The following is a 10,727-nucleotide window of genomic DNA, read 5'->3' as shown; positions in this document are numbered from 1 at the left end:
GAAATTATTCTCATCTCATTATTCAAGTCAAGTATTTTGCCGGTTAACCCAAGCAAATTAAGATATTTTTATTGTCATGTTTTTAGATTTATTTTTAATTATATCCTTTAACAATAGATTTATTGAAAATTGATTTTCATGATTTGTTTCGATTTGCTTTCTATAATGTTATTAAAGTCTCATAACCTAAGTTATAGTTTTGACAGGTTAACCCAGTTTAACATGAATAATTTTTTTTGCTTATTTTCCATGAGATTATACCGATCTCATAACTTAAATCATAAATTTTACAAGTTAGCTTACGATGAATTTTTATATATATATAATTTTATTTTTCAACACCAAAATAATTAAAAATTAAACTTTATAATTTATTTTAATTTGCTATATTTAGAATCATGATCCGAGTCACGGATTTAATAAGTTAATTCAAATTAACCCAAGTTAATTTAATATTTTGTTTTTTAAAAAATATTTTCTTGAAATTTTATAAGTCAAACTAATTATTTAAGTTATCTTTAAATTTATAAGCCAATCAAATGTAAATCAGGTAAATCCCTGTACAATTTAAAAGTTTTTTTCTATTAGAAAAACATGAACAATGGATGTTCCTTTTGCATGTTAAAAAAAAATAAAATATTGAATCCAATGCACAGCTAGGCCGCAAAAATCTAGTACGTTTTCTATAGAAGCATTTGCTTTACCATATTTAACCAAAAAAACAGCACTTTATTTAAATGAACCAGACGGGCAGTTCATATCATACAGTATCCGACCTTCAGAAAACTGTGAATTGTACACACCACAAGCAGTCCTAACACATTGTTGCACAACTTTAGACTCTAAAAACACTCTTCTCAGCATCGCCTCTCTCCTCCTACTCCCCATGATGAGAGAGAGAGAGAAAGAGAGAGGGGCATGGCGATTGAACATAACAACTACTCTCTCGTTTTCTCTTTTATCGTTGTCTGTGCTGAGTCGTAGGCAGCATCAGCTGAAGAAGTGTCAATATCGTTCAATCCCAACTCCTCATTCTGTTCCCAGGACCTCTCGTATTCCTCATCTGAAAATAGTAAAATACACAATGAAGTCATCAAGAGGAAAATGCAGTGATTTGACACGGGAAGACTTGATAAACAATCAGTTCAGACATAAAACTGCTGAGTGAAACAAATTACACGCACCATCTTTGAAGTACTAAATTCACTGAGTTTTACATCTGAATAATAAATCCAGAGCATGACTTTCGACACATAATAAGCTCCTCGTAAGCAAATTACATTCCTTTCAAAGCTAAGGTTTTTTTTTAAAATAAAAAATGCAATGAATTGTTAGTTCCCAGAGTACTATACTAGTTCAAACACATTCCTTCAATGCTCTCTTCAATTGTTTGTCGTGTAATGTTTTCATTTCAAACTACAAACGTATTTCTAGGAATCTATATATGTATTTCTGAAGCAAGCAAGCATCCATATAGACCTATCATCAAAATTTTGTATAAGACATTGAACATGCCAACACAGGAAGGAAAAGAACTCACATGATAACTGATGGTCATCTTTGATATTGTCAGTAGCTGGGGCTATAAAAGAATTTGCCAATGCATCATCAAGAATCAAAGTCCAAGGTTCTTCCACATTTAGAAGCTGAAACATATAAAAAAAAATTAAATAAAAAAAAATCATTAATAATACCGGTGAAGGTCAAAACTTAAAATATACCAAGTAATTACCAATGCATAGTCTTGATTAAAATGAAATTGCAGGACTATAAGATCACAGTGCCATGATCCAAACCTAGATCCTAGAAATTTGCAATTTTTGAATAAATGAGGATCATCCAAAACATGTTGGACTGATTGTACAAATTTACACTTGGATTGCAATTTCGATAACCATATACCACATTTTACCTTGTTTAACCTTAATTTAAAGTCCTGCCACTTGCTTTTTTTGGATCCATCAAGGCTATCTCCAAAAGTAAATCCATGAATTCTCTCAATACCTGCACATGTAAAGCATACATATTATGATTTCCTTAACTTAAGCTGGAAAATGGAAGTCCATATAGTAAATCGTATAGTACACGTCATTTTCTTTTCAGAAAAAGTTGACACTAATTAAACTTATACTGCAATGAAGATGTGATAAATAAAGCAGGACAAAAACAGAAAAACCACACCCAACCAATGCCTGAAAATATTTTCATATAATAACAGAACTCCCTAGGATTATATTTTAACACACATATACATGAGTTCTTATAAGAGTTCCAAAAAGATGCACATTCCAAAAAAGAGAGTTACAGCTTGCAAGCTTGGAAAATCTTGGGTGGGGTTTACTGTGTTCTAAGGAAAATGGCTAGAAGAACGGAAATCAACATGAAACTGGGATCTAATTTAGTAAGTTTTCAGTGTCCAGAAGGAAATCACACTTAAGTGTTAACATGATCTAGAGTGGATATGCAGAAGAAAATCATGACAGAAGGTAAATTACTATCTTTGGCTCGACATCATTCAGTTCTACAGAAAGGAATATTCACCATTTCTAAGTAAACGTCACTCTTTAGTTGAAAAGATTACTATTGTGGACAAGGAAACAATTGAAGTTGACAAAAGTTGTAAGAAAGATAGAGCACAAATAAGGGGAAAGACGCTTCAAGGAAATGAAGGAAAGGCATGACTCACACAAAAAGAAGGTTAGGGTTTCAGTACTTTTAAACCTTTTTCTGGAATTAAGGGCACAGCTGAAGTAATTTGCACAGTTGGAAATTTTTTTTTTTCCTAAAAGTGATAACCAGCATTTAGTTAACTGGAGATGCCAAGCAATAATATAAGATGCAAATGTTGTAAGAACAAAAATGATATTCATAGTATAGAATTTGAAAAGATAATTGCAAACTGGTTATTGTGGTCTGTTGTCTGACCAACAAAAAAATTACAATAAGATGTGAACACAACAGGATCGTTATTCATGTCCCAGGAGGGGACTGGGCTGGTACTTGGTCTATTCCAAGGTAGCAGTGACACATATTGGGTCAGAAGCAATATATTTGGGGAAAAAAAGTTACTACAGAAATTAAAAACAAATACAAGAGCATTTATAAAATGATAGGATGACTGAAACAGGTGCGAGATGTAATAATAATACTCACTTTCACTAATTTTTGTGACCAGACCTTCAACAGTTGTAACAATGCCACCCAAAGTCCCACTAGCCAGCTCCAAGTCAAGCTCTGGGACTTTCACACCTGCAGTATCTGACTGATAAAACCAAAATACTGTTAGAGAGTGGTTTGTAACATCTTGCAGAACACTAAGTACTAAGCAAGGGTAAAGGCAGAAAGAAACAGTGACTACACTTTCTCCATCACCAGCAGACAATACATGCAACTGATTTAAATGTGTATTTAAGTATATTTCACACTTGCAGTATCCTCAATATTCTAAGTCAAACAATAAAAATATTAATCTGATTCCATTTCGACGACACCAGTAGTAACATCCACTCTTCCAACAATGGACAGTCAGCACACTCTTCCAGCAATGGACAGTCAGTATATGCATAGCCATGCAGCAAAACACAAAAAGAAAGCAAAATTAGAAATGAAACTACACAGAAAAAATGATCAACTGCACAGAAAAATGTTTGTTTTGATCACAAATACAGCGAAATGTTTGTTTCATTCCTTTACATGAACATGTTTTGTGCCGTGCATGCCATAAGCAGACTAGGAGATTTGATGAAAAACCCTCCCCTAACTCTAGATTGGTTTCATGATGTCCTCTTCAGGCCTCTATTGCCCATAAGAACAAAGCTAATGGAACAGCAGGCAACACAAAATTGATGACAGGATTATCATCTATTTGCCCAAATGGTCCCAATGTTCGCACCCCAAAATTGTGGGCACAGGTCAAGAACTTCTTGTCTCCTAGAATCACTTCCACATGGTCCTCACTAGCACCTCTCTTCCTTGTTTTTCAAGATGCTCCTTTCAGTGGAGAGGTATATACAATTGGAATTAAAATTTACTCCGCAATAGCAGCTCAACTCAGCCAAGCCTCAATCCAAAATAGTGGAGTTGGCAACGGAAACTTGGAAAATTGAAAGGGGATTCTGTGACTAGAAAACCAGCATAATAGGGAATTTATTGTATCACAAAAAAAAAAGATTATATAAAAGACAAGAGCAAACCTTTATCACATCACGGCTTAGGTCATTTGCATTCTTCACACACAAAGTGATTGTCTTTCCTTTTTCAGGAATTCGACCACCAGGCTTCAACTGCATGGTAAATAATTATTAAAATCATTCCATGGAAAAGCGAGTAGAAAGTAAGAACATGATACCACAAAAGCACAAACCTCAGAATTTCGGTAACCACAGGAATCACAAGTAGATGCCATGACAATTACTTCTTGGAAGTATGGAATATCTGCTTGAAGTTAAGACCCACAATCTTCATCCACTATACCAGCAATATGCTCTAACATTTAAGGATCAAAATTCATATCATAATGCTTTTGATGAGTTCATCCTTATAAAGGAAGCATTCAACTGAATTTTGTTAGATGAGTTCTACACAGCAACTAATATGGTCAAATTTCACAAAACTGCAATCCTTTACAGTTTATTTTAGCAATTGAGAATGTTGAAGGAAAAATAAGTCAGTGACGGGGGAAGTTGCAGAAGGTACCAATGAAACAATTCCTTGAGACAGTTATCTTGAATCATAAACCAGGTATTAACCTCAAGACTGCTATTCTCACACAGAAAAATCCATGAAATACAGTTGGGAAACACAGTCCACCATAATCATTCAATGCTCTCTTAGACAACTCTTGTCAATAAGCTCAACAAGTGTAAATCTATCAGCAAATAGCAAAAAGTGAACATTTCAAACAAGAAACAATTAGCTACTGATAAGTGTCTGCCCAGAAAATAATATTGTAGCAGCACCCCTACATACAAAATGGTGGACAATGCCTGAAAAAAGGATGGATATCATAATGAATTCAAGCGCCAGGTTTAGATAATGAGATCAGATTACCTTGCCCTTCCCCACCAGCTGAACTACAGCGCCTTAACTTTAAGTTACCTCAGTGCCAAACTACTTGGCCTTTAAATTATTCTTTTCATGCTTCTCCATAAACAAATTTCAAATAAACTTTTGGCAGGCCCATTAAACAGTCTTATAATATTCTAACTCAAACTAGAAACTTACGACATTTCCAGCAAAGAAGACAAGTTGATTGATAAAAGGAACTAAATCATCAACAACAAGAAATGGAACAATGGTCAAGGATACTGGTGACAAACATTCGAGTCTCACAACTGCTGGCACAAGATCCACAGGTTGATGGGAAAGTCATCACCTGACAGAAGGAAGGATGTGTCAAAGAATATGATATATAAGAGACAATTTCCTTCATCGTATAAGATATTTAATGATTGCAATTGACAATCACATTTACCTCTTCCGGTGCAGAGTACCGAAATATGGCTTCAGCAATTTCTGCACTATTACTTTGAGCAATGGCCCGATGACCAGCTGCAGCTCCAACTGATCCATGAGGTTCTCTTCGCATCTGATCAGAAACATTGCTGGTCACTTCTGATGATGGTCCATCACCAGGTACTCCCATTTGTGATTGGCCAACTTGATAGCCCAGTGCTACTTGCTGCTCTGGTGTTCGCTCATAAAACTTTATATTCAATGATGGATCGGGGGATGGAGCAAACCTGTTTATCAAATATTGTTATATTCTAATTTAAATGTAATAGAATCACCCAAAGGTTTGTTCAATATGCCATAATACATGATAGAAAAACAAGATCCCAGCCCATGTCAGCCAAAGCAAAATGATTTTAATCATCCGTGCGAAATCACAATAAAATATCAACCTCTAGATTGTCAAAACTTTAAAAGGTAGGGGTCTGTGTGCGTGCATGAGAGAGAGAGAGAGAGAGAGAGAGAGAGAGTGGGGGGGGGGGGGGTTACATTGCTCAGCAGGGAACAAAGAAGAAAAATATATACAGTTCCTGTACGAAAGGAAAGAACAAATGCTCAAGTTTAAGACAGCCTCTTACAGGTTCTCAATGAAGCTGTTTCCAGCAGGATCATCCAGGATGAATTTGAATGATGAATCCCCAGCTGCACAAGCTCTCAATTTCAACAAGAACTGGTCTATTGCTTCCGCAGTCTTTGGATCCACTTTCTGGTAACCAAAGAAATAACATTGAGGAAATAGAAAATGGCAGATTAAACATCATCAAACAACAGTGATATCAAAGTTATCATTCACCTTGCGTTCTTCTTGGAGTGCCTGCAATTCATCAGCAGCCCGTACCAAAATCCCTTCAATCTAAAAGAATTATGCCAAACAAGAGATGGTTTAAATATTCAAAGGAAGATATAAAATACTCTAGGAACATACAGGAAATAACAGAAACATTATCTTCAAGTCACATATGCAGCAAAAAGCATGGTCAAAGTAAAAGCATGATATCCGGGGTGAATGAGTTGTTCTAAGTTGACATGATGCACCAGAAGCAATTCAGAGGAACACAGCAAACACTATTCAGAAATTCACCCATCCAATGGCATTAAACTTTCACACCACACAATTTTTCACTGCCATGGTCCTTTCTGAAATTGGTATCATGGTCAGAGATCAAGATTCAGAACAACAAACATGTAAAAGGAATTTTTGTGTTGAAGTTGAAAGCAGTAACAATCTTGTCAAAGGCATGCAGAGACAAATCTCTCATTGCAATATCTAACTGAACTTATCTTTCTGGTGAAAGTAAATATAAGCAGCATAAGGTTTGATTTCAAATGTAGTTCTAGCCAACATCTTTCAGAGGAACGAGCACTACTAAATCATCTTCTATTTTTCTCTATAATACAATTTAAGGAAAATAAAGGGAGATCAAGTACCAATCACTATCCAGATGGCTATCTCCTTGTAGCATTCAAGATATGACTTCCCAAAACAATAAAATAAATAAAAATAGAACCAACCAGCCATCAAGTTTAAGATGACAAAAAAAAGGTTAAAAAGTCATCATTCTGTTTCTCTAAACTGTTCACTCTAGTAATCCATCACATTTATTTCTGATGGTATTGTTTTTCACTCCCCCTTAACAAAAAGAAATGTCAGAGAGATGTCACCAAATTTAATCATGCACAGAAACAGTTTTCAGTTTCCACAAAATCAGAGCACCAGGCCAGGGGAAAGACAGATATCAAAAGACTGAAGCCATCAACAAAATGAAGGATGATGGAAACTGAAAACTAGTAAAACTGAAAGAAAACTAGGGTCTGAAGCATACCGTTGACAAACTGCCACGTTGTGCCTCTGGAGGAATCTCAAAATCCAATTCAGGAATCTGCAATTGATAGATAAAAGAATGAAAGGAAATGATGTCAATGCATCATCCACCAGTTAAATTATTTTCTTGAAAAAAAAGCAGAAGGATGATGGAAAGCATTCTACTATTGAAAGATTCTCATAATTCTATTTTCATTTCCTAAAGTAGGAAGTTCGTTTTTAGGATAAAATGATGCATTGTTCACAATATAAGAAAGGATGGCACAAATTTTGCAGAAAGCTTGTTGATACCAGTTTATCTTCACTATGACTTAAGGCCTCAACCAAACTATAATCATTAATTCTAATGAAATTTTTTTTCCAGACTAAAGAAACAGAACTAGTATCCAAGAGAAGGAAAACAAACCAAGACCAAGATCAAAATCAGAAAGATACATGCATTGAATTGCTAAAGAAGTTAACCAATCTGGCTTTTAATAAAGTTATAAGCTCAATAGAATATCAGAAACCTAGGAATTGTAAGTAAAAAAAATAATGTACACCTAATATAACAAGTAGGATCAAGTAAAAGGTACCTTTATCGTGGCAGACTCAGATTTTACAACTTGTCGATTAAGAATCTGCATTGTCAAACACACAATTTTGTTCGGTTATCAAAGTGCATCTTCTTCAAATTTGATATGATGCTCAGCAAAGCAGTGGAAAACAAACTCGTACAACTAGAACTTCTACACATTATACCAAAACATAACCTTTTTTTGGTTTTGTTGTTCTTGAAAGACAAAAGAAAACAACCTTTTGATCGCCTGATGGGATATCTAAAGAATAACAACACCCGCGCGGCTGAATTTCACCGGCAAACTGAACTTCATTGTTCCTAATAACAAATAAAGGAATAAAAAAAAATTAGAAATTGAAACTAAAATGGTATATCCTCAGCAACAAAAAATAAATTAAAATAAAATCCCCCCCCGGCCCACCTACCTCTCACCACAATGTGGGCATTCAAAGGCAGATAACAATATCTGCAAGCACAAAATTAAGTTAGGCTCATTAATAATTAACACAATCAAAACTAGAACTTCTAAAGCAAAACCCTCCCAAACAAAAACCAGAATTGATCCTAATAGGTAGCAAATCACAAGGACTACAATACCTTTCTAAAATGTGGAATTAAGGTCAACAAAAACCTTGTGGTTCCCTGTTAGCAACAAACACACAACATTAGCTAGTGTCAAAAACAAAGGCAAGCATGAAACTTTAACAAATAACAAACCAAAATAACCAAAACCCATTTTTCATTATCAAATTCTAGTTAATGGGTATCTCACAATTCACCTAAAATCAATCAAAATCCAAACATTTTTCTAAAACACCAACATGAAAGAGACACAAAGAAAACAAAGAAACTTGAGGAAGAAAGAGAGTGGAAATACATTTTCACGACAACGCATACAGAGACTTTCAACTTCATAAAGTGGGACATTAATGTCATTATTATCTGCTGTAGAGATAGCTTCAACAACTGATCTCACGTCCACTATTTGCTCCTTGTTATCTCTGCCTTCCATTTTTTCTCTGTTATTATTAACTTAAGCAACTCTCTCTCTCTCTCTCTTGTTTGCAGTGAAACACAAGATAAAGCTGAAGAAGAAAGCAGCAAAGAACCAAACTCCTGTAGAATCTAAACGAAGGGAAGGTACGAGAAGGAATGTATAGGGCAAGGTCGTTGAGAAACGGCTAGAAGTTACTTCTTATTGTAATTTAGGGTAGTTAATAGCATTTTGAGGAAGAGAGAAAAGCCCAATTCAAATATTAGGCCTGGGCCCATGTTAACAGAAACATTATTTATTGATTAGGCCCAACAGTTTTTCATTCCCAGAGCGGGAGATGAAATAGTGAAGAAAGAGGCATAAAACCCCTGCTATCGAGTTATATGAGCCTTACATGGAGAATTTATTCCCCTGAGTAGACAAGTACGATGTGGATGTAAGGAATGAACTTTTAAGATTTATAAGATCAAGAGAATGAAAAGAAGAAGCGAAACAGAAGAAGATTTTGCTACGAGTTTGTGTTTTGGATTTAACATCTTTCTGATGCATTTACAAAGGGACAGTAAGGAGCATGTTGTTGTAGTTTGCTGGCCATTTGGAAGGGAAGAAGTAGGTTGTTGTTCTTGATTGCTAAAAAAGCAAGAGAGAACACATCGTGAAGTTACGAATGTTCTTAACTTGATGCTCTGATTCTGTATAAGAGCAAAGGAATAAAAAGAAAAGGAGAGAGAGAGAGGAGAAGGAGAATTTGGCAGAAAATATTATATTCTTTCACTGTAAGTTTTTGTATTAAGACTAGAAATCTATACTACGCCACGGGTCTCTATTTATTTATTTATTTTTGTGTAAAGAACAATGTCTAGATATTGCAAATGTGTTTCAAAGAAATAAAAAAACAAATAAACGACTAAGTTATAGCCCTCATTAGATTTAATAACATCGTTTTATTTATTTTCATCCGAGGATAAAAAATTAAAAATGATAATAAATATATTAAATAAAAAAAATATCAAGATAAACCGGAAAAAAATTCTAAACATACATAGTTGGATAAAAATAAATAAAAATACCTTGCTCGAGTCAACCTAATAAAACATGATATACATGTAACCTAGACAATAAAAAATAAGTCAATCCAAGTTAAATCATAAAATTTGTGACTCAGTTTATGAGATTGAAATAACTTGATAGAACAAAAATTTAAAAAAATCATAAATATAAAAATAAAAAATAACATCCTTAACCTCGTAACAATTATAAAAAATAAAAAATAAAAACTTGGTAAAAAGATCTAAAGACCCATGATCCTATGGTATAATTTTTTTTGACCTCAAGGACATATCTATCAATTTACTGTATAAAAATAAATGAAAAGACCTCTACACCCCTTCCCACCAGTTTTATTTTTTATATGGAAGTAATTAAGTTATTTAATTATGCAAACAAAAATGAAAAATACAATTATACCCAGAACAATCCTTTAATAACCAATACTTCATTTGAAAAAATAAAATTATCTCTGCCTCAAAGGCAAGTGGACTTCATAAAAAGGGCATAAACATCAATTTAGCCGGTTTTTGCCTTCAACTTTAGCTTTTTATACATTACAATAGTAAAAATTGCTCAAACTAGGTTAGAAAATATATAAAACATGTAAAGTATGTTTTTTTTATCCAATTCATATTTTCCATTTATCTTTTCTTAATGTTTTTCATTTTTTCTTTCAAATCTTGAAATTAAATGAAGGGCTGTGTGCTGTTTTTTTATTGAATTACACCAAACTGTATATTCATTCTCAGAAAAACAAAACAATTAGAGCCTGGAGAATCTGGGTCTACTTT

The 10,727-nt window shown here is 34.0% G+C and overlaps 1 protein-coding gene across 1 annotated transcript; it reads right to left on the bottom strand.

Annotated features, from left to right (window-relative positions):
* Positions 1 to 708: 708 nt before the first annotated feature.
* LOC133699807 (uncharacterized) lies at positions 709 to 9,448 on the bottom strand. Its single transcript, XM_062123278.1, has 16 exons — positions 8,770 to 9,448; positions 8,490 to 8,534; positions 8,318 to 8,358; positions 8,129 to 8,210; positions 7,909 to 7,953; positions 7,335 to 7,391; positions 6,305 to 6,364; positions 6,090 to 6,217; positions 5,474 to 5,741; positions 5,308 to 5,374; positions 4,364 to 4,434; positions 4,194 to 4,283; positions 3,154 to 3,262; positions 1,913 to 2,004; positions 1,541 to 1,646; positions 709 to 1,063 (listed from the first exon to the last, which is right to left on the bottom strand). The coding sequence occupies exons 1-16, from the start codon at positions 8,902 to 8,904 to the stop codon at positions 939 to 941; spliced, it is 1,521 nt and encodes a 506-aa protein (XP_061979262.1). The 5' UTR covers positions 8,905 to 9,448; the 3' UTR covers positions 709 to 938.
* Between the last annotated feature and the right edge of the window lie 1,279 nt (positions 9,449 to 10,727).

The sequence above is a fragment of the Populus nigra genome, chromosome 7 (assembly GCF_951802175.1).
Source record: "Populus nigra chromosome 7, ddPopNigr1.1, whole genome shotgun sequence".
Classification (NCBI taxonomy): Eukaryota; Viridiplantae; Streptophyta; class Magnoliopsida; order Malpighiales; family Salicaceae; genus Populus; species Populus nigra.
The sequence above is the reverse complement of the archived record's forward strand: the minus strand, read 5'-3'. Positions and strand labels throughout refer to the sequence as shown.

What these genes read in the sequence shown, in the direction of transcription:
- LOC133699807 (XM_062123278.1), bottom strand. Translation starts at nt 8,904, where the DNA reads ATGGAAGGCAGAGATAACAAGGAGCAAATAGTGGACGTGAGATCAGTT. An exon ending in CTGAGTCTGCCACGATAAAG is followed by an intron (nt 7,392 to 7,908) that starts GTACCTTTTACT and finishes TATCAATTGCAG; the next exon opens with ATTCCTGAATTGGATTTTGA. An exon ending in TAAGCCGTGATGTGATAAAG is followed by an intron (nt 3,263 to 4,193) that starts GTTTGCTCTTGT and finishes TGGTTTTATCAG; the next exon opens with TCAGATACTGCAGGTGTGAA.